The 25,709-nt window shown below is 35.3% G+C and overlaps 1 protein-coding gene across 1 annotated transcript in view; it reads left to right on the top strand.

Annotated features, from left to right (window-relative positions):
- LOC100332191 (transmembrane protein 132D) overlaps nt 1-25,709 on the top strand; it is a 64,626-nt gene that overhangs the window by 26,113 nt on the left and 12,804 nt on the right. The window contains exons 3-5 of the mRNA XM_021478473.3: nt 7,571-7,708; nt 12,193-12,382; nt 17,490-17,633. Of these exons, the coding sequence (XP_021334148.1) occupies nt 7,571-7,708; nt 12,193-12,382; nt 17,490-17,633 (472 nt within the window). The remainder of the gene's footprint in view (nt 1-7,570; nt 7,709-12,192; nt 12,383-17,489; nt 17,634-25,709) is intronic.

The raw sequence follows: 25,709 nt of genomic DNA, 5'->3' as shown, positions 1-25,709 counted from the left end.
AGTGATGTTTGACGGATAATTGAAAAAGGGCTTGCAAATGGACTTGTGATGTCAGACATCAAGCTCGCTGTGGCATCCCCTCTTCTGATATACTGTGCTCTTCACCATAGTGACTGACAGAAGATGATTTGGGATGGATGTTCATTAAGTCATTTGCTATCCATATAGGTCAAATTCATTTATTTGGTGTTAAATGTCGAGCAGATGTTTCCGGGGATTGTCAGTGTCAGAGAAGGATAAGTGTGGACTTAACATACTTTGAAGGGTCATCTTGCATTCATTTCTGAGTAGCAACAGTAACAGCCACTGTTGTGCATACAGTATGTGCCATGAAACAAACAATAATATTTATATAATTATTAGTGTTTATCGTTATAAAATGAATGGGGATGACATGGTGGCTCAGTGGTTAGCATTGTCACCTCACAACAAGAAGGTTGCTGGTTTGAGTCCCAGCTGGGTCAGTTGGCAATTTTGTGTGGAGTTTGCAAGTTCCGTGTTGGCGTGGGTTTCCTCTGGTTGCTCTGGTTTCCCCTACAGGTACAAAGACATGCGCTATAGGTGAAATGGATTAACTAAATTGGCATTAGTCAGGCCCGGATTGGCTAATCGGGAGGACTGGGAGAATTCCCGGTGGGCCGGTCTGTTTTATGGCCGCGAAGGCCGGTGTTCCTAGCTGCTTGCTCTCTCAGCAGTCATTTTTTACATTTATTTATTTATTTATTTAAACATAGCCTCAGTCTTTTTATTCATTATTTTGCCGCAGCTCCACTCACAGCGGCACCTTAGTGAAAATAAGAATTCAAATAATTAATATTAATGAATATTACACCTGCTCAATGAAAATCAGATGATTCACTACGTTAATGAATCTGACATAACTTCTTAAAAATACGTAATAGCACCATTGGGGTCCAGTGGTCAGCACATTGCGTTACGACGCTGCAGACCCAGGTTCGAACCTCACCTGAGTAATTAAAATGTATTTATTTATTTATTTTTATTTGTTAAAACATATAATAGTGTTAGGGTTGTTAAACATTTGAAATTCTAAAGCAGCTGTTTTCATGAAAAATATGTGATAGTGTCATTATAAACTGAATTGGAAATGACCTTATTTTAATATAGTCAGTCGTGAACTGAGGTGGGCCGGTCTAAGGCTTGAAACTCCAGGGCTGAAAAGGAGTCCCACTCCGGCCCTGGCATTAGTGTATGAGTGCGTGTGTGAATGCAAAAGTGGAATAGTTGGCGGTTCATTCTGATGTGATGACCTCTGATAAATCTGATCTAAAGCCATATTGAATGAATTCTAAAACAAATATGACCTGGCTACGTGGTTAGCTGATCATAAATGCAAATATCTAATCACATGACTGCAATTTCTCAGATTTATGCATTTGAACATTGTTCAACCCTTTGCCACACTCCCACAGGTGAGATGTTTTTCAAAACATTAAACAATCTAAACCTGGAGCTTAACTTGACAAACTGCAAACTATATGCATACTACTGTACATATAATCAAACTCATTGGGTTAGCAGTTAAGGGATTAAAGATCTACCAAATTCAAACTAACCTTCAGAAATGAGAGAAAAAAAAAGAGTCAAATGATTTTAAATATGGCACGGTCGTTGGTGCCAGACAAAGTCTGGCCAAGTATTTCAAAAACTGCTGATCTACTGAGATGCTACACTGGGTGTCAATCCTGTCAGGTAAGAACAGCAAGCTGAGGTTACAGTTGGCTTGTGCTTAGACTAGGCTTGTGAGAGACTAGGCGGAATAGCGGTATTTACTTGTGTTTTGTTGTTAAACTAATTTAAATCTACATTATCAATGCTGTAAAAGTACCTTATGAAACTGAAAATTGTCTTATTAATCTTTCACCGGAAGATTTTAGTGGCTGAACAACACTTCTGTGAAGATATAACCCATTTGTAACAACAACATCTAACGTTACATCAGCTTTGCGTGAAGTTTTAAAACAGAACATTACCCGTCTAAGAGAAATCCTTCAGACATTGTGTCATCCTATCTCCAGCGTGCAAAGGTAGCTACAAAGTTTATTCAGGTTTTTGAAAAGTTTTGATTCAGCACATTTTTACAGATCACGCGCGTGCTCTATCTCATGACAGTGAGATGCGGCTGTCGGCGGAGCTGCGTACAAAAAGGCTGCTCAGTTGTTCAAATCTGCATTTGCTGACAGACAGATTGGGCTACTTATCGGAATTATGAGAGATATCGGTCCGACTCTATTTAATTGGATGAACATTTTTTTTAGTTTTATGCCTTCCCCAAAATATAAAAAACCATATAATTACATTTAGATCATTTACTTTAATCATTACTACTAAACTGTGAAGAGACTTTCAACCGGCACAACAAAAAATGCTTCTGAAGACAATCAACTACTGCATACGGTATGACGCTGTTCCTTTTCTCACTAACCAGCTGACCACTTACCTCTGTATGGACGGCTTTCCTGCTGTTACCAGTTTGTCCAGTTAGCTTGCTATGTCTGTGGACTTGACATGCAGTGAGGACCCGACATTGCTTGAGTCCAGTTAAAAGTGGTTCTAGAAATCTGGTGGGACAAACACAGAAACCAAAAAGTAAAATAAACAAGTAAATAAGAGGGTGAGAATGTGGTAAAATCTGAAAACGTAGTAAAATCACACTAGGGCTTTTCTTTTTCTGGATTGATCTTTAAAACTTTCAGCTGGGTTTAGGGAAGTGGGTGGGAGGGTCAATCAGTGCTTTTTAAAACACTATTGGTTGGGTTTAGGGAAGGGTGGGTCAGTTGATCAGTCAGTCAGTCAGTGAGTCAAATGCGGTCTCTGGGGGATTTATTTTTTTCAACAAAAATGGCAATCGCAAAAGAAGTTGGAGATCTGAAAAAGCATACACAGTGGCCTCTGGTGGATTTGCGAAAACAAAGTGCAAAGAAATTTACTTTCTGGGACGTATTTCTTGATCTAAGATTTTCAGAATGAGCCTAACTTGCATATTCCACAGTAATTGGCGGATCCTTCCACTGAAGTGACCCCTGATGAATTAGGGACTAAGCTGAAGGATAGTGTGATGTGGATGAGGTTTGTCACACTCCTCACACACAAAATAAAGGATCTGTCTAAGGACATACTATATCAATCAGTTAATTTGGGGTAAAAAAAGTTCTGATTTCTGATCCTTGGGACCACCAGATATCCATAACATGCATAAATGGAAGCACCAATTGTTTCGAAATAGAACTTAAATAGTATAGTAAAGTTTCCATTCAGATTAAAGAAACCATTATGAAATAATGTTGTGTTCGGAATCTTATTGAATGCCATGGTGCCTACTAGTGAAAACACAGTCAGAAACTAGGTGGAATGATGACAAATGAAAAATACATGTGACAGATTAAGATTTTTCGGTCCGAAAAGGGAGGGCCAAATGCATCTGTACAGTCCTAAAATCTTATCTGTCAGTGCCAAGATTAGTATTACCATGAGCCCTTCACTTGAATCTGTGATTACATCTTACAAGAAGGGAGTACAGATGGTCTTACACACATACACACACACAGGCACAAATTTAAATATTAAAAAGATCACAATTTCTGAAACAGCCCACACATAACCTTAACCTTGTAATACATGCACAAAACAAACACAATCGTTCTGTTTTCATTATTAAAATCAGCATAATGCAATCTTTTCTGTGCCGAAAACATGATTTGCAAACATGATTATGTGGGTATGTTTCATTGCCCTTTAACAAATCTGGTCCATGGTTATCAAGCAAGCAGGCAGCTAAGGTCTTACTGTACGGCTCCTGTGAGACTAATACCCTGCCCTATGGCATTTTATAACCACAATATTTATGTCAGACACTCAGGGAGCAAAAAGACCCTTTAGTGAGAATGAAAACACAAATATGACATGGAAGTTACAAAAGATTTAGGGGGTCCTAAAATCTGGAAAGTGTACAAAAATATGTCCAAAGCAGTCATATATTTATCATTAAGCTTATATTGATATCCTCTATGCCCCATCCAGATGGCTGCATTGGTTCTCGGGAAGCTTTTAAATTCTGTTCTTAGAGCTCTAATGGTCCTTTGGGCGAAACAGGATTTTGACACTATTGAGCTGCTGGATCTCCTCTTTTCTGTTGGTACATAATGCTGCGGTTGTATGATCAATTATATTGATACATTATTCTGATTATAGTGTGATATGGGGTCAGTGTGACAGTTTGTAAAGGTTTATGAGGGACAGGAACTCTGTCTGTAGTCATTAAAACCATAAAGGAACTTTTGAGAGTTTCTACGGTTGGAACATCTGGAGAGTACAATATATGGTCTAATTTTAGTTGTTTGTTTCTTTGGGTGAGCTTCTAAATAATGAATTGAAGGCTATTTGGTTTTGTGTACTTGACTGTGTGTAGGTTAGGGTTGTTGGGACTGTCCATGCTTGGCTAACAGGGTCTGATGTGGGTGTCATTGATTTCCTGTCCTCTGTAAAGGAACGGAGGCTAACATTCTTTTCTTCACCCCTGTTTTGGAAACCACACTGTCAGCCTCAGCTTTACACTCTTTGAGCAAACCATCCTTCGCCTTATCTCACCTTGCCATACACGTGCAGCCACACATGCAAATATGCTATGTATAGAGCATGGCTCTCTGAGGTAGAAACCAGTAGAAAATGAAAAATAAAAACAGGATCAATGTAATGCCTTATAGAGAATATACATGCTATAGATATGCTGAGCTACATTAAATAAAAAAAAAAAAGAATCTAAAATGTGTAATACACTCACTTTTATTAGGTACACCTTACAAGTACCAAGATAGACATTTTTTTGCCTTCAGAACTGCCCTTATCTTTCATGCTATAAATTCAAGGTACTGGAAATATTTCTTAGAGATTTTGGTCCATGTTGTCATGATAGCAGTTGCTGCAGATTTGTCGGCAGCACATCCATGATGCGAATCTCCCGTTCCACCACATCTCAAAGGTGCTCTATTGGATTGAGATCTGGTAACTGTGAAAGCCATTTGAGTACAGTGAACTCATTGTCATGTTCAAGAAACCAGTCTGAGATGATTCGCACTTTATCCTGCTGGAAGTAGCCATCAGAGTCCCAAATCGCATGCTTATGCACTATTCTACACCATTTTGTAGTATAAATAGTATAAATAAGTAGTGCATTCACACTGAAAAAAAGTAATAAGTGCACTTTAATAAACTGGATGATGCACTCATTCACCCGGTAAAATGTGGAATGATGGACACTTCACGCACTCAATGACTGCATGTTTGCTCACCTAGTGGAAGGTGCGGAGCTATCGGGTGCACATGTTGGATAAGTTTATTTATTTTGTATTTTAAAAGCAAAACTCTTCTACAATGGTGATTATACCACCTCCCGAGAAGTGAATGTGGGTATGCTCATGGCAGGTATTATTTGGAATTTTGGTCATTTATTTTCACTGATTTGGCAACCCTTGTCAAACATCATCTGGGAAACGGTTTGAATTTCCTCTTCGTAAAATACCTTTAAGTGTTCTATTTGTGACTACATACATATACTATGCTGTTGAGTGTGTATAAGTACATAGTGCATAAGTGCATAGTGTGCCATTTTAGGAGCAGCTACAGTCACACAGCTTGTCATCACTGATTTCCATGACTATAGTGTAAATACGCCTAACTTACTCACATTAGTTGCTAAGTGTTGTTGTACCTGTAACTATATGAAGCATTTTTTTGCTTTGATGTTAGCTGCCAGTACTGATCTCTTGTCTGGTTTTGACTACTCTTTCATGGCCTTTTTGATTCTGTTTGCTCCTGTGATCGACCCTTGCCTGCCTGACCATTCTTTGTGTAATAAAGACTGCAATTGGATCCTCACCTCCATTGTCAGCATCTGTATGTTACAGAAATAATTAATTAATTAATTTTCCTGATTGTTCTTCATGTTTGATAAAACAATAGCAATTCGAAAGTCTTGGTAATACTGTTGAATGACGCTTTATTCGTTTACATTGTTAAAATGTCTGATTTATTTTATGCAACAGCAAAACATGGCTTTTCACTTTCAGATCCAAATGCTTTCTTTTGCCTGAAATAATATTAAACATTTTGGTAATTGCCTTTTTAAAAATATTAAATCGAATATCACAGTACTATCGCTATTGGATATAAAATTTGGGTAACACTTTACAATAAGGTTCATTAGTTAATGCATTTACTAACATGAACTAATCATGAACAACACATGTACAGCATTTATTAATCAGAATTGAACATTTACTAATGCATTATTAACATTCAAGTCCATGCTTGTTAACATTAGTTAATGCATCATGAGTTAACATGAACTAACAATGAACAACTGTATTTTCATTAACCAACATTTATTAACATGAATATATACTGTAGTAAATGTATTGTTCAATGTTTGTTCATGTTAGTAAATGCATTACTTAACATTAACTATTAAACCTTATTGTAAAGTAAAGTTGTTGTGACCAAAATTTGTCTTTCAAAATCACACAGCTCTAATAGGCTGGAATAATGCAAAATGGGCTACTTGTGAAACATCAGGCTGAATTTTATTGATAATGAGCCCTATATACAAGTAATAATAGTCATTTAGCTGTTCTATAATTGCAATAGCATAACCAGTATGCCAGTCAGACTTCAGGTCAAGCTCATCTTCATAATTAAGCATTACATTGTAAAAAATGCTGGATTACACACAATTTCTTCATGTTGTATTAACAAAAATTGACTTAAATTGAAGTTACTTAATTGTTTTTACAAATATAAGTAAGGGGCAGCACGGTGGCACAATGGGTAGCACAATCGCCTCACAGCAAGAATGTCACTGGTTCGAGGCCCGGCTGGGTCAGTTGGCATTTCTTTGCAGAGTTTGCAAGTTCTCCACACGTTCCTCCGGGTGCTCCGATTTTCCCCACAGTCCAAAGACATGCGCTATAGGTGAATTTAATAAGCTAAATTGGCTGTAGTGTGTGTGCAAGAGTGTGTGGGTGTTTCCCAGTGTTGGGTTGCAGCTGAAAGGGCACCCGCTACATAGAACATGTGCTGAATAAGTTGGCGGTTCGTTCCGCTGTGGCGACCCCTGATTAACAAAGCGACTAAGCTAAAAAAAATGTATGAATTAATTTAAGTAGATTGAACATAAAAAATTAAGTTGTCTCAAAAAAACAGAGAGGGGTCTGGATGCAGACCTGGGTGCAGTGCAATCTGAGCTTAATCACATGCTTTTCAATGCGCTCACCTAACCCCACCCCTAACCCTACCTGTCACAGTGATGTCACTCACTCCATTGAGTGCTAACATTTCATCGCTGAATGATGCAATTTTAGCTTGCATCATAAAGGCTGCCTCAAGATACTATTGAAAAACCGCTAGAATTGTGTTGATTTGGCTCATTTTAAATAAATAATACTAATATTTTAAGTGTAGTTTGAAAGTTTTCAGTATCTTTTTTAACAGTTAAAGAGATTTCCAAAGACAAATAAAGGATGTTCCTTACATTTTTTTATTTCTCTCATAACAGAGCCATGGTAAAAAAGGGCGTGTCCTTCCAGACTGCCACACCTAGCAACACATTGCTATGGGATATCACCCTAGACACAGGCCCAGATGGAAGCGTTGGAGTGATCTGCCAGAGAAAGTCAACTGCCAACGTAAAAAGGTGAGTGCGGCTGTTGAGGAAAATTGAATTAATTACTTTTAATCACATAATTAGATGGTGATTAACCAACTCCCCCTGGTGCCTCTGATTAGACATTCCTGGAAATATCGTTTATTTAAACTGTGAGCTTATATGCTAAAGCAGATTGGTCAAAGTAGATTCCTGTGATTATTCTCATAATTAGTTATTAGTTACTTTAAATAATAAAACTGATATGGTATCTGTTAAATTAAAGTGCTTCCTCTGATTTAATGCTTTCATTTTCAAGCAAATTAATCACAGAACCGCTTGACTCACATGTACAGTTGAAGTCAGAATTATTAACCCCCCTGTTTATTTTTTTTCCTCAATTTCTGTTTGACAGAGAGAAGATTTCAACAAATTTCTAAAAATAATAGTTTTTATAACTTTTTTCTAATACCAGATTTATTTTATCTTTGCCATGATGACGGTAAATAATATTTGACTAGATATGTTTCAAGACGCTTCTATACAGCTTAAAGTGACATTTAAAGGCTTAACTAGGTTAATTAGGCAGGTTAGGGCAATTAGGCAAGTTATTGTATAATGATGGCTTGCTCTGTAGACTATCAGGAAAAAATATAGCTTAAAGGGGGTAATAGTTTTGACCTTAAAATAGTTTTAGAAAAATTTAAAACAGCTTTTATTCTATCTGAAATAAAACAAATAAGACTTTCTCCAGAAGAAAAAATATTATCAGACATACTGTGAAAATTTCCTTGCTCTGTTAGACATCATTTAAGAAATATTTAAAAAAGAAAAAAAGGGGGGCTAATAATTCTGATTTCAACTGTATGTTTTTCCTTAAGCTCTATAAAAAACACAGGGATTCACAAAAAACATTCTCGGTGATCCAACACAAATCGATCAAGTTAATAAATTTAAGTGGAATGAAAATAACAAAATGAAGTTGTCCCAGAAAAATCTCAATAATTGTAGCAGAACAAGCAGCAAACATATTTTTTGAGTGTGTGCGTGTGTGTGTGTGTTGTACTATGCATCAATTAGATAGGAGCAAAACGGTCAGGGTTGAACAGTGGTGCGTGCCTGAATCCTATTAGTGAATAGTCTGACCTGAAGTCTTCTTACTATTTAGGGTTAACATCTTCAACGATACTAGGATTTCAATCCTTTTTAAATGTTAGATCATGTGGTATTTCTTGCCTTAAGAAATAAGGCATTTAATCCTGAGTTAGAGTCTTGACAGAAGATTTTGAAACAGTTTAAATGGTATGTCTTTGGTGGCATTTTATTTTGTGAATTTACTAAAAATCATGATATAAAAAAAAGAAAGGGCGCACTTTAGAACTCTGCATAAATCAATGCTCCATAACTGGGTCCACACTGGATTAGAATGAAAGATAACAACTAGATTCAAAGTGACCTCGGATAACTCACTATAATCGCTGTTATCAGCAAACATGATCACATAATCAAGATTTTTCAGACTTTTAAGTCTAATCCAGTAGTGTTAGGATGGCGATGTTGTGTGTTCAGTGACAAAAATGAAAAGCTGGGCGCAACAAAGCCCTTAAATTGTATATCATTTTTAAAATTACTAACCCCATTTGACTCTGAACTTGTATGACCGATTTCTTCTGGGAAGCAAGAAAAAAAAAAAAAAGTTTAAACATTTTCTTTTGTCACTTTTTATGCTTTTAAATTTTTTTTATTTTATATAATTTCATCCAGTTAGTTATACAAATTAAGTGATTTCTTTCGTGGTCTTTATTCAACCCAATTAAAAGGGAAATATATATATATATATATATATATATATATATATATATATATATATATATATATATATATATATATGATTAAATTTTTACAAAAATATATTACTATTTTTATTATTATTATTGATATTATTATTATTATTATTCATTCATTAATTTTCTTGTCGGCTTATTCCCTTTATTAATCCGGGGTCGCCACAGCGGAATGAACCGCCAACTTATCCAGCACGTTTCTACGCCATGGATGCCCTTCTGGCCGCAACCCATCTCTGGGAAACATCCACACACACTTTCACACACACACTCATACACTACGAACAATTTAGCCTACCCAATTCACCTGTACTACATGTCTTTGGACTGTGGGGGAAAACGGAGCACCCGAAAGGGAACCCATGCAAACACAGGGAGAACATGCAAACTCCACACAGAAACGGCAACTGAGCCGAGGCTTGACCCAGCGACCTTCTTGCTGTGAGGCGACAGCACTACCTACTGCACCACTGTGTTGCCATTATTATTATTTTAATTATTATTATTTATTTATTTTTTTATTTTATTTTATTTTTTTTAAATGGGACATGAGCAAATCAAACGGACACAAATAAATAAGGGTGTACAAATTCACGCTGGTCGCCACTAATTCAACAAACTGTACCATACTTAAAAATAAGCACTAGAGAATTTATTACAATAACAGTTGGAAATCTTTATTGTGAGAGAATGTCACTTCATTGTAATATTCTTTTTTTTTGTTTTTTTCTCCTACAGTGATCAGGATATGGATGGTTTGTTAGTCAAAATATGTTTCTAATTCACAAATCATTACTTTGAACTAATCCATACACTCTCAAAAATAAAGGTACACTATCTGTCACTGGGGTGGTACCTTTTCAAAAGGTACACATTTGTACCTAAAAGGTCTATATTGATACCCCAAGGGTACATATTAGTACCTAAAAAGTGTTCCTCTTAAAATTTTTAGGTACTAGTATATACTTTGAGGAACCTACAGTATATAGACCCTTCAAGTACAAATGTTTACCTTTTGAAAAGGTACCACCCCAGTGACAGATATACCTTTATTTCTGAGAGTGTAATATAACTCCTTTACAACAAACAAATGTTAAGACATTATGATGGATTTATATTAAGGCGTTTGTACTCCAGGGACCATTTTGAGCTTTAAGGAGGACAAAGTGATTTCTGTACAATGGATAACTTAAATCTTTCTCAAATATAGCAGCTGGGGAAAAGAGTTATTTGTTTATTTTATTTTTTTCATAAAAAAGTACATGATGCATAACTAAAAAACTCAATGGCACTATGGCCGGCATCCATATTCAATTCAATTAATCTTTTTCTGTATAGTGCTTTTACAATGTATATTGTGTCAAAGCAGCTTAAAAGTTCTAGTAAATTGAAACCGTGTCAGTCCAGTTTTCAGTTCAAGTTCAGTAGAATGGTCAAGCGTTAACAAAGCATTAACAAATGATTACTGGTACCATTTTTAGAAAATCCATTACTCTGACAGGGTGTCACTGACTAACTGTCATATAATGCAGCCATTGTTTACTTTATTTTGTGTAGTACATGATAAATCTCACCCAATAAAACAAAAGGAGCTCTCACTGTCCACTGGATTTATATATTTTTATAATATGTATAATTTTTTATTTTATCAGGGACTTCTTCAAAAGTCATTTTTGTGTCAATCCTAGTTTTAAATTAATTGCCTTTTGGCCAGAACAGATGCACGCATTTCCAAAAGAATATGCCATCCACCCAAAATAGCCATCTAAACTATTTGGTTCATCCCCTAGAGCACGAAAGCTGTGCATTTTAAAGCTAAGATTTGAGACAGATGCATCAGATTAGGGGTGATCCTGTGTTCTATTGAAAGCATTATGAACCACACTGACCAGATTGCATTGCTAAGAGGTTAAAAGGATATGACTTGCTGATTGCTGAAAGGTTGATAGTAAAAACTATCCATCATTTAAAGTCATTATCAAAATTTACCATCCAGTCAATTCCCAAATTAATACAATTACATGATGCACTTAGACCTGTCATGATATCTATTTCTTGTTGTATGATATATTGCACCAAAATATATTGTAATAAACAATATTACAGTCACTTTAAGACCATCTCACGCCACTCATTATATAATCTCAGATTGATATTATCATCATCACAATGCAAGTACACTCCTAAAGAACACATCATATTTTATTCTTAAGAATGTTTATTTAAATTATAGTCAGTTTAACCAATTAATAAGGTTAAATTTGGCTGCGATATCTGCTACAGGATTTATTTTTAGTCGTCAGACACTCCCACGATACTACTATAGTCATTTTTAGTAAATCTTATAGTTTTTTAACTATACTGACACTGACACCTCCAATGGAGAGAGATGTTGCACAATCAGCTGAAATGTTACTAGAGTTGTTTTTTTTTATGTATGGACGATATATATTGCATCACCAAAAATAATTGAGGTCATGTCTATGTGTTGTGGGGTAAGTCAATATATTGATTATTGTCACAGGCCTAGATGCCCTACATTTTTGCATATTCAAATCTCTTTATCCCTTTATATCCCCTTTTCACATGATCTTATTATTTACATAGAATGAATTGTGAATAAGGAGATCACTTAGAAAATTAAGTTTTGCTGATATGCTGTAAATCGTTTAATGTCATTGTCTCTTTCAGATTAAGCAAACTCCAAGCAGTTCTTCAGATGGATTTTGAAGTGGAGGATGTGAGCAGCCAATCAGAGATTCAGATGATTAAGTGGGAATTGACTCTTCCGGATGAAGTCAAAATGATGGGGGCGTCTGAAGGCACCATGAGGATCTACACCACTCAGAGAGACTTCGTTGGCTTGGCTCCTCTAGTTATGGTAGGCAGTTCATTGTAGTTAATCTGGAATTGCAGGTTACATCCTTTAAAACACGTATTACAGTAATGATTAACTTTAAGTAGCTCACAAAGCAGTTGAAAGTTCAGCTTAAAACATAGATAGATTTCAACTACAATACATAAACAGACACAATGATGAAGAGCATCATGTTCACACAACTAAAAACAGATGCACAATCACTGGGAGTTTAAATAAGACTTAAAGGGGACCTATTATGGAAAAATCAATTTTATAATGGGTTTTAACACAGTTGTGTGGCAGAAGTGTGTGGATATAGCCAGCCTCTAATGATACAAATGAATTAATTTCTTTAGCCACACTTATTAAAAACAAAGCAGAAACACTTTGATTGAGATTCTCACTTTGTACATGTCATCAGAGGGGGAAAGCCCCACTCATTAGTGACAATCTCTCATTAGCATAGGACGTTAGTCTTGTTTTTGAATCTGCCACTATGATGACACATAGGCATTTGTAGCTCAGCCCTCTTTTAAAAAGAGCACAATCTCATTTGAATTTCAAGCGACAGCCCCCAAAATGGCACGATCTGGATCAAAGCATAAAAGGGGCAGTTTCAAAGAGTTATAAAACATTATATGTGGGATATTTAGAGCTGAAACTTCACAAATACACTCTAAGGACATCATAGGCTTATTTTACATCTTGATGTAATATATAAGGGCACATTAGGCCCCCTTCAAGTTAGCAAGTTCTGTTGTTGCCAGCATAGTTCAGCAATTTAGTGTTTCACAAATCCATTCACATTCACAAACAGCATCGCAAACTTGTGTTTTATGAAATACAGTTGGTTTCGTAGTTAGCACCATTCATAAAGTAAAATATGAACTTAAATACTAAGTGAAAATGACCAAATAAGTAAGCTAACATACAGTGCAATCTATATTTTTCATTGTGTTAGAAGATTTCCAGAGAGCACATATGCAGACATGCTGGTGGATGTTAGGGAACCCGCCTAATAAAGCAAATATCCAGAGAATAAAACACTAAAGCAGCTATTCGGTGCCATGGTCATTATTTACATTAACATTATTTTGATCTCAAACATTTAAATGAGCTAATGTTATCACTCCACCAGTGTGACTGTTCTAACGAACATGGATCCACACATCCATAATACAGTTCAAAAATAGTTGTAGGTCAGCCAATGATTTACATTGTTGTTGGGAAAATGCAACCCTGAATGAAATGTGGCTAATAAACTAAATTTCAACAGATCACCTGTTTACTCATGAAATCATTTAAGAGTTACTTTAACTTACTTTTAAGTTACCTTGTGGCAATTAGGTTCCAAATTGGGAGGAAAATAATTAAAGGTTTAATAAGAGAAGGAAGGATATAGAAAAGATGGGAGAAAGAGTGAAAATCGTAAGTGAAAAGTATGGGGAAGAGCACCGCAAACGGAGATTGGTTGAGTGAGTTGGTTGTGAATGCCAAAAAGTTAGTGGCTGTACAGTTGTGCCGGTGGTGACCGAGTCCAGTTTAAGATTAATTTGTTTTGGATATGGGTGATGCGGTGGCACAGTGGGTAGTGCTGTCGCCACACAGCAAGAAGGTCGCTGGTTCGAGCTTCGGCTGGGTCAGTTGGCATTTCTGTGTGGAGTTTACATGTTCTCCCCTCCGGGTGCTTCGGTTTCCCCCACAAGTCCAAAGACATGCGGTACAGGTGAATTGGGTAAGCTAGATTTACCGTAGTGTATGTGTGTAAATGACAGTGTATGAGTGTGTTTCCCAGTGATGGGTTGCAGCTGGAAGGGCATCCGCTCCGTAAAACATATGCTGGAGAATTTGGTGGTTCATTCCGCTGTGGCTACCCCAGGTTAATAAAGGGACTAAGCCGAAAATGAATGAATGTTTTGGATATATACTCTGTTACCCAGACTTGAAAAAAAATCTCCCTTCATTTTTCCTGAAACTCAGTATTCAGTCATCCAGTGTGCCATTAAAACTACAAGTAAAAAGGTTTCTTAGGTTTTATTTTGTGGTGTCCTCTTCATATGTGTGATGCGACTTTATCCACTGTACAACCTTGCTCTGAAAATCTTACTTAAAATTAAAAAATATATATATATATATTAAATCACTCAAAGTTTATTCTTTGACATTTTTGCACCTTGGAACAATGCAGATTAATGTCAATGTAAAAGCTAAGAAGACATCATTTGACTATTTGATCAATCCAGTGCAGTAGAGGCAGGTTAGAAGAAATGACTTTAAACAGCAACATGCCCAGTGCAATTTGATTTCAGAAACAGCAGCCCTTCTTCTTTGGTTTCTCTAGTCTGATCGCACCCGCTTCAGTAGGCAGCCAAGACTTACTGAAGGCCTATTTTCCCAGTGAGTCCCCCTTCAATGTTCAAATATCTGGGGGTGGTTTCAGATTTAATTAGCACTTTGAGTTTCTAAAGAAATGACTTACAACAATTTAACAAAACCAGTTGCTATTCAAGACAGTAAAGCATCCTCATTACTTATTCAGTGGCATTTTGAAAGACAGGATTGATCCAGCAGGGCAGCAGGGGTTGGGCACAGTGACAGAGCTTGTAAATGCGACAGGCTTCATCTGCAAGACCAATCATGTTGACCTTTGGATTGTGTCCAAACATGAGCAGATTTAGGCATAATCAATCAGATTTTCTCTAGCAGCTCTAATATACCACTGGACACCATCCCAGAAATCTGAAAACAGCACAGGGCAGAGAATTGCCAAAAACTCTCAATATGTTTGCCAGGTCTATTACAAAAAAAGTGGGCAACTAGTACACTTGTTTTAAACTAAAAACTTTCCCTCTGCTTTATCTCCTTACTTACAAGATAAAAAATGACACTTTAAATAGTTTACAGAACAATCTTTTAGCCTTACGCCTCTTTCACAGTGCACATGCGAGCAGAGTGTGAGCAGCGCATGTTTTTTCAGCATCCATGTTAACAGATTGTAGCTTTCATACTGCACACAGAAGCAGTGCATCAGTGTGGAGTGTAAGTGGCGCTGAAGCAGCAGTGCTGCAATGAGTTTGGTCTTTAGGGTCTATTTTTGCTGTGCTGCTTACGCTCGGCTAAAGTTACAGTGCATTGATCATGATCAAAAACACATTAAATGACAGTAAAAATTAGCAATTTTACTCAATAACCGCATCGATGGTATCCACAGATATATAATCAAATATACTTGATTACGATCAAAGATAGATAATCAAATGAACTTGATTACAATTAAAAAATGCCACAAATATTTATTTTGGCCTGAACTACGAAACCAAATTTAAAACAATTTTAGAATTAGTTGTACTTAAGTTGCACACTAGTTTGATCATGTATAAATATCATTATAACTATAGATTAATGAATATTATTACAACTATAGGCCTACACCATGCTCTTAATGAGTTATAGGTGTGTTTTGAGAATGAACCAATCAGAGTCTAATCTCTCATTCCCTTTAAGAGTCAGTTGCATCACTTCATGGTGCATTTGCTATTTACATGGCGGACTTTGTAAGTGGAAAAACTGAACACTTCAAAACAGTTAAGAACATGTTAAACAGAGCAACTGCAGCTCGAGGATAAAGAACGAGCCTCCTTCATTCGGCCTTTACTTTCACTTTCTCTCTTCTGTGAAAGAAATGGTGTTGTACGCCCCACACTGAAGACACCCATTAGCCTACATAATTATTTTGTTTGTTAAGCACAATTATTTGTTTCAAAACTATTTCTAAATTCAGGTCTAATTTCCAGCAAACGAGTAAATGAATCGAAGAATGAGAATGAGTTTTTTTCTTTTCAAGTAAGTTCCTTTGAACAATTCTAAGTTCAAATGATTAATTCATTATAGCATGCAATGAAATAACATTAATAGCTCATGATTTATGGGAGTTTTTATTTTACACGTTTGGATTGCAATATAGTGCCTTTGGAATTGTTGTGAAGACAGAATTCAGATACAAGTCCTAAATTATTTCCCAGTAGTGGGTTGTGACTCGACCGTTATGTAAAACATATGCCGGAATAGTTGGCGGTCCATTCCACTGGGGCAACCACTAATAAAAAAAGGGACTAAGACAAAGGAAAATGAATGAATGAATGAAGTCTTAAGTCTTACTTTCATGCATTACTGCACCTGATATTAACTTTCATTATACAAAACACAGTTTATCTTTAAAATGCTGCATGAAATTCACTGTAAGTACTGTAAGTAGACTATATAAATGTACTGTTTAACCAATAGCAAATAAGCAGCTAAAGGGACATCCTCACTAAGGCTCTTTCGATTAGAACTTATGAAGCGCTAACTGAAATAGAAAGCATATCATTTGGCTATGCATTTTTGCCCAGTGTAACCTATAGATTATAATAGATTTCACGTCATATGAAATCCATGATTTGTAAACTGCTATTGCGGTTTTAGAGAGTAAAGGATTTGATCATTTTAAAGAGTATTATATTGGATAAGAAATTAATCTAACTATTTTAAAACCAAACAGAGCCCTTTGATCAGTATGATGGCAATAGCAAATTCCCATTTTCATTTGTCAAATCACAATCGATAAAGCTTATACTTGCATTTAATCTGTTGCATAAAGTTAAATTAAGCGGTCTTTGATTCCTGCAATCCTGTTTCATTTATATGAGCTGCCATTTTACATCTGTCAGGATCTTTAAAGTTCAAAAGTTTGCCCTGTTAAGCTTCCCATTCACTGTAGACAATATTGAGAAATGAGGTTTTGTCACATGAAATAATCCGTTTTCGCTCGTCCTCGTCACAAATCACTTTGATTACATAAAGTTCTAGGGGTCTAGGTAGTGCATCTCTGCCCCAGATTATCTAAATAGATTGACACAGTCCATTCCCAAACTGAAATCGGCTTTTGTGTCCGTAAACATGCTATTTTTACCTGTGAAATGGTGTTGGAGGGAAAAGCCAGTGATATTATGACATTAATTTCATCACTAGATTGCATGGTCAACATAACCTGTCAAATCCCTGACCTCCATTTCTAGGCCCGCTAGAGTTTAAGCTGATCTCAGTATCAGGATCTGCTATTGAACGTTGATCTTTGTGCCCTGTGTAGGACAAAGAGCTGCTGAACACCGCAGTGCTGACTGGTAAGAGGGTTACGGTGGCAGTGAGAACCATTGCTGTGGAACAGGACGGTTCTGTGACGGATGTCTCGGACTTTGTGGACTGCAGCTCCACTGATGAAAATGTTCTTAAGGTAAAGGTGCTATACTGTTAATACTGTTTTGTTTTTCCAGCCTGTGATATTTTAATTTATTTTAGATTTGATGTTGATATCCACTAAAGATTAAATAATATTTTTAATATCTTTTCATGGTATAAAGTAAAAAAAATGACACTATCATTTAATTTCACCATCAAATCATAATGGAATTAAAGGCTCATTAAAATAATTAAATTACTGAAATAGATATTATTAAAGACTTACTAATGGCAGAGGTGTTTTATTTTAAGGACAAATTGTTTAAATTAATTGCTCTGCTGCTTTTTTAATAACTTGCCCACAAATTAAAGTTTTGTGTTGCATAAAAAAGTTATTATTATTGTTACTTATTTATTATTTTTGCATTTCAAACATCCCTTAAGGAATCCCAAGCAAAGGTATTCTGGGATTGTAAAATAATATTTTATTTTACAATATTATTGTAATTTACTGTCTGAAAAAAATGCGCGCACACACGCACGCACGCACACACACACACACACACACACACACACACACACACACACACACACACACACACATATATATATATATATATATAAGTAATGAATTGATGTTTATTATTATCATTATTAAAATGTTTAAATGAATCAGAGAAATAAACTACTATTTATTCAAGATGTATGATCCAAGGTGTATATTGTCCGATTTTGCCACATATATAATCTACATTAACCGTAGTAGTAGTAGTACTAATAATAATAATAATAATAATAATAATGCTAATAATAATATATTTTAAGTAAATAAAGTTTTACTTTGCATTTTATTCTACTTTTTTATTTACATAAATAAGTAAATATATAATTACATAATAATAATAGTAATAATAATAATAATAACTTATTATTAACAATAATAATAATAAAATGCTTGAATTAATCAGATAAATATATTAATATTTTTTCATGGTGTATGGAACATATTTTTACTATTTTTGTCAAACATATCAGCGACATTCTAATAATAATTTTATTAATAATAATAATAATAATTATAATACATTTTAATATTAATGCTAATAATATATTTATTTCAGGTTAGAAATGTAAAAAAAAAAAAATTTTCATTTAATTTATTTATTTTCTAAAAAAAAGTATTTAGTTTGAACTTTTTGCCCCAAAATCAAAAGTGCACAATTTTACCAACCTGACAGGTGTTTGTCTTGCACTGCACTCAAAAAGTCTTGCTGCTTCATCAAATTGCATGTTTAAAAACAATTCTTTATATTTTATGGAGCAACATAACCCTTAAATGTATTAAGTTAACTAAATTTACTTTTGTTGGAACAACAGGAATGAATTGTGTGGAATCCATTTTTTACAGTGTGTCTGTTATTATAAAAGTGAAAGATGTCTTATTTGTATATACTTGTCATTAGCATACAAAAGGTCTCAGAGGAACATGTAAAGCTTGTTCTCGTATATAACCTTTGCCCCCATGTTGCTGGGACAGTCCTGTGAAAGTCATTAAGTTTTGACCTCACTCCGGATCCCTGTATCCTCTTTGTTGAGTAGTTAATCTGAAAGGACAGCTCAGCACTACACCGTGACTGCAGCCAAGAGCAGAGACCTAAAACAACTTCAGCCGTGTCTCATTCAAGGACAACAGCACTTTCTGGCTGCATTTCTTACAATTACACAGAAATGCATTTACTTTAATGTTCTCAGAGAGAGAGAGAGGGAGAGAAAACTTCAACAAGATTAGTAGATTATACATGAGCTACAGACATGATGGGCCTCTTGCTGGGAATTGTCCCCCAAAAATGAAAAATTCTGCTATAATTCAATCATAGTCATGTTTCTCTAAACAAGTTTGTCATGTGATTTTTTTTTTTTAAAGACCATAACCCAGATAGCAGACCAACAGTTAATAAACAGTGGAAAGGACGACGCTTGACATTGACTTTTCATCAGATAAAAAACTAATTGAAAGTCTTCTTGTATAGTAGTGCTTGTCATAAACGATGTATCTGTCCACTTCAATACTTTGTAAACATTCATATGCTTCCATAATCTTTTATCAAATACCATAACCTTCCCTCAGCCTTGAAAAGACATTTCTTTAATTCTGGTCACATGGAATGCCTCAGATGAGGGTATAAGAGTGTTTCACTTCTGTCCAATTGTCGATTTTCCTCCATTTTCTTAATATGTCAATCTTCCAACGATACAATTGGTTCCCAAATAATAAAATCATGTACTGTCCTACTATTTTTCCCATCTTAAGACAGTTTTAATCAGATGTACGTTCCATAAAATGGAAAAAATACAATCTTAACTTCTGTTTATGCCAACTTCAAGAACACCGAGGCAGTGTTGAAGTTAATGAGATAATTAAGTGATTAATTAAGTAAGGATTGAGCATTAGTGACCTGCTGTTAACAAGCAGAATTACTGAAGAGATACACAAAACTACAACTGCTACTACAACTTCAGTTACAGCCTTAAAGTCCCATTCAGATTACATGATTTGGCATGATTTGGTTGTAGGTGTTGAATGTATTTGTAAAGAACAAATGTGCATTGGGACACAAAATTCAACAATTTCTTCTCATGTAGTTTGTCTTTAGCCCCTTTCACACATTGATACCGATAAATATCTGGAAAATTTCCGGAACGACTTTACCGGTATATTCAAAAAAGCGCTGTTCACACAGGCGAGGACGTTACGGAAATTTTCCGGAAAAGAGCATTCACACATCCATTCCAAAATACCGGTAAATTCTGACATCATTCACCACAAATGAGCTTTAAACGGCTGCGCTTGTATTTGTAAACATTTGACTAAATTACAAACTCTGTGGATGATCAATATTGTAAACAACTTTCGCAGGATCACTTTCGCATGTCGAGATGTTCATAATATGTGCGTGTGCAGGCGCTCACAGGCTGTTTCACAGGCACACGCAAAGCTTGAAGGTAAACAAACAACGGCTTATCATAAGCATCTCATCGATGATTATTTACACAGTTGGCATTAAGAAGAACATATAAACGTGATCTGACTAACTTCTAGCAGCTAAATGTGTCTGGAAAAATATTCAAAGGCTTTTATTCTCACAAACCGCGCGGACGTAAATGCGTCTGACTGTTGTGATTGGCTAAAGCAGACGTCTCACGTCAGCACGTTCTAGACGTGCAAGCGCTTATTACGGCAATCTTCCTTCTGCATTCACACAGCGCAGCATTCCGGCAATTTTCCGGAAAGGTCTGTATGTGTGAAAGGGGCTAATGTCATTGAAGAAAATTAAGCCCAACAGGACCCAGCTAGCAAAATGATGGCATGGAATGATGGTACTTGGCTGGCCCGCTCCTGTTTACCAGATCTGAGGCACAATTAAGCCATGGCAATATCACATATCAGCCAGAATTCAACCAAATGAAGCAGAACTGACCCTATTTTGGGCCACAGTTTGCTTTTATTCTGGCCCAGATCAGGCCTACTCCAGACGCTTACTTCTGGACCACACACTGAATGGAATGATGGCTCTAGGGCAGTGGTTCTCAAACTGTGGTACGTGTACCACTAGTGGTACGCGGGCTTCCTTCTAGTGTTATGCAGAGGAATGAAATATTTCATGTACATGCTACACACATTTCAAAATTTATCAAAAATTATGTATATAATATGCCATATATGACATATAACCTATATTTCTGAGGTAATCTGCCATGTTTTTTTAACTGTGAGAGTTGGAGCTGATTTACTGGGCCTACTAGGCTAATGTATTTCAACACTGCTCATTTTGGTGGTACTTGGAGAGACAATTTTTTTCTGAGGTGGTACTTGATGAAAAAAGTTTGAGAACCACTGCTCTAGGGTGATTCGTTCCTGTTTGCCAGATCTGAGCCACAATTAAGCCATAGCAATATCACATTTCAGCTAGAATTCAACCAAATAAACCAGAACTGACCCTATTCTGGGCCAGAATTAGCTTTTATTCTGGCCCAGATTTGGCCTACACCACTCACTTAAACTTGCGTACAGTTACAACTTAATTTTTTAAGATTGTTAATAAGCAAACAGTCGATAACCATTGACTTCCCTAGTTAAAGGACTATTTTTAAACAACTTGAGTTTATTACATTGTCAGTTTTTAAAGTCTTTTTGATAGAAGACTTTCATCCCTTTAATAGAAGCCAATTTGGTGCCATCATGTTGTCATGTATGATTATTTTTTAGTCATTTAGCATTAAAAAATTCATTCATATGCATGCATATACAACACAAAATTGATCCCATAGATCTGATTAATGTATTAGGGTCTTTGTAAGCCAATAGATGACATTATTATCAATATTGTCCTGACTGAAGAGTCCACAGCTATGGCAACGGAATCAGTACACATCTGATTTTGGTACCGATCATATGTCAAGAAATCTCAAGCTTCAGAATTTCATAAACTCACAAAGCACTGTTTGCCTGAGGCTGTAAATTAGGTAATAATGTTGTGAAAAATGTTTCCAGCGAACACAATTTTGTGTGCTTAAAACCTCAATATATCTTCAAGTGACAGCAAACACTGACTTGAATTATACGAAACACTAAAGATGCTGAGCTCAGCTGAAAATCTTCTGTAATGTTTCACTGAAGAAAATCACCTGTCTCGCATAGCCTGAATGTAAACTTTTATCAAATCTTAATTTTCTTAATGAACATTCCTTTAAAAAGTCAACACAAGTTCATTTTTGTATTACATCTTGACCAGTAAAATAGGTATAGGCAAAGTCTCAAAGGTCTGTATGTTACAAAGAAGGACACAAATCGCAAGTCAGTCTGGAACAGCATAAGCAGGTGGAGTGGAGTGACCTCATCTTTAAGTGCTCTATAATCACTACAGATCCACAACTAGTTTTATATCACTCCAACTGCTCTGAAAATGCATTGCTTGATAAACGGACTAGTGTGTCATGACAGTTTCCTGTAGTCTTAGTAAAATTGTTATGTATCCATTATAAGAACCATGTTGGTTCAACTAGATCTAGATTGTAACTGTGGTAAATTAAACACTCCACATATTTCTGCTATTTTTGACCCTGACTAAAAAACCAGTCATGGTGTAAATCAGGGGTCACCAATCTCGGTCGGTGTCCCTGCAGGATTTAGCTCCAACTTGCCTCAACACACCTGCCTGGATGTTTCAAGTATACCTAGTAAGACCTTGATCAGCTTGTTCAGGTGTGTTTAATTAGGGTTGGAGCTAAAATCTCCAGAACACCGGCCCTCCCGGAAACAAGTTTGGTGACCACTGGTGTAAATTTTGGGAAATTGTAATTGCATAGGAAAGGACTATACTTAGCCAATATACTATTATTTGAGAGTTCAGAAAAATCTAAACATTGAGAAAATCATCTTTAAAGTTGTCTGAGATATTCCTAATCAAAATGACATTTCGGTACACTGCTAAAAAAAAGATAGAAAAGTAATGACAACATATGTGTTTATGTTACTTGAACTTATTTTAATACACTAATAATCAGGTTTCAACATTGTTTTTCAAGTAATGCACATTTTAACCTGATGTTTTAAGTCTGTTTATTAATTTAAGTTGAAGTGACTTGTAAAGTTAATTTGATATATTTTTAATTGAACTTAACATGTAATGCAGAAGCCATTTTTACAGTGTATATTTACAGTGTGCGGTTTACAAAATATCTTCATGCAAGATCTTTACTTAATATTAGAATGATTTTTGGCATAAAAAGTAAAAAAATAAATAAAACAATCGTTTTGACCCATACAATACATATTTGGCAACTGCCACAATTATAACCAGATAACATAAGACTCTTAACAAGACTAAAGATTATAGGTTCTTTTTTACACCATATTTTCAGATTCCATTATTATTTGTGACTGTTTGCTGGAAATATGGTGTTTGGAGACACTTTGTCATAGATTTGTGATAAATTGTTGCGTAACAACACTTTTAGAAAATGCATCAATTATATTGAGAGAAATGTAGAAACTCCATTTACTAATATCAAAGCATGGTGAGGAATAGTCGCCATAAGGTTGCAGTTTATTACAAACTTATTTTACTCCATTATAAGACCTTAATCCCCTTATTACAACAACACTCTTTCAACACAACTGTCCAAATGAGTCTAATTTAGCCATCACATTAGCTTGAAATGATAAATAGCTGCTGGATCAACGTCATTACCCATATGTTGTCCTTGGCCTAATTTTCGAGTGGGGGAAAGCCACAAGGAGCAGCTGTGGTTGAACATTATGTAGAATTTAATAAATGAGAATAAAGGTGTTCTTCAAATGAAATAATCATAGTTCAATGATCGGGTGATGGCGCTAAATGCATATGTTTATTTTGTGTTAAAAAGCTGAATTAAAGGGATAGTTCACCCCAAAATCATCATTTACTCACTTTTCACATGTTCAAAACCTTTTGGGTTTTTCTTTTTTCTGTTAAACACAAAAAAAGATATTTTGAAAAATGCTTGGTTGCTGGGACCCATTGTATTTTTTCTATTAAAGAAGTCAATGGGTCTAAGTAATGAGCATTCTTCAAAATATCTTTGTTTGTGTGTCAAAAATACAATCTTAGACGCAATCTTGCTTTTGATTTTTATTGATACTGGCTTTTCCAACAGGGAGTTAAATAATCATTGGGATATTTACTTTTTCTATAATTTAGTAACACGCTAATATGATTAAAATGAAACACTTTAACAAATACAACAGAACAGAATCTCTATGCTCTTTTCTGTGTCTCTTTTGTTTTCTTTCCACGTTAATATAGCTTTATCCAAACTATCTATGATATTTCTGCAACAATGTGGCTGAAACTAAAACTTCTGTCTATATCTAGCATACTTACACCTTTGCTAAAGTGATATTGGTGTTATGCATTTTTGCTAAATCTCTAAAGGGAATATAGGTAACCTCCCTCAGTAATACTATTAAGATCAGATTCCTGACATACAGTATGTGGTGTAAAACTAAATTTTACATGAAAATGCAAAAACATTTTCAATGTTCACAACAATAACATAGTTTATTTATTTTACTTCATTTGTACACTCTTAATGTTGTGAAATGTATTCCTTATGGTAAAAGAGTATCGAATATAAATATTTTTTGTATTGTATTGAAGTTCGAAATTTTAGTATTTTAGTATTAAGGTTTAAAACCACATTAGGGAGAGTAAATATGAAAATAATGAGGTTATTGCAATTTTTGGGTGAACTATCCCTTTAACACAAATGATAAAGATATTTAAAATAGCATGCGATACGCACAAAATACTTACAATAATTGACTTGACTATACTGTACTTGTGAGTTTGTAATGATTCATGGTAATTGAATGATTCAATGAATGATTATGATTGATGAACACAAATAGGTTAATGGAAAAACAAATGAACACTGCATTACATTAATATAACATTTCATACTGTAACATCATAATATTATCAGTTAAACTACAAAACTGGCACGAATGTAAGAGTAAGAGTACAAAGTATAGTCAATATGACTGCTATTTGTTATTTGTAAGTGATAATGCTAACACACTGCATGTGTCCAAATTCTGCCACTTCTCACCGTAAATAAAAGTTGAGCCAATTACTTTTCCTTCATGTTATCCCAAATAGACAAATAACTAAATTGTTTGAACAAATTTAAGTTTATTAAAGCTACTTAAAATTTGTGTTGTTTCAACTCATTTTAAATATGTAGTTTGAACTCTGTAGAGCTTGCTGCTCATGGTCTCTGGACTGTTTTGTCATTGTGCCTCTGGATTGCTTGACCCCGCTATTGCTGCTTGCAGCTATATTTAGGGGCCAAGCCCCGAAGGAGCATAGGCACCTATTGTATCCATTCCGGTTCTTAGTAATATTCTTCTGGATTCTTTTTCTCCTCTGGGAGTCTATGACAGCCCTATGAACTATTTGCAGCACACTGATCTTCAACCACAACAAATTCTCTAACTCAAACGCTGTAGCACATGTCACCCACCCGCCATTTTACTACATTAGAATTAGAGAATTAGAGAACAACAATTCAACTGTTATATATACTTAAA

Source organism: Danio rerio, chromosome 8 (genome assembly GCF_049306965.1).
Source record: "Danio rerio strain Tuebingen ecotype United States chromosome 8, GRCz12tu, whole genome shotgun sequence".
Lineage (NCBI taxonomy): Eukaryota > Metazoa > Chordata > Actinopteri > Cypriniformes > Danionidae > Danio > Danio rerio.
The sequence above is the reverse complement of the archived record's forward strand: the minus strand, read 5'-3'. Positions and strand labels throughout refer to the sequence as shown.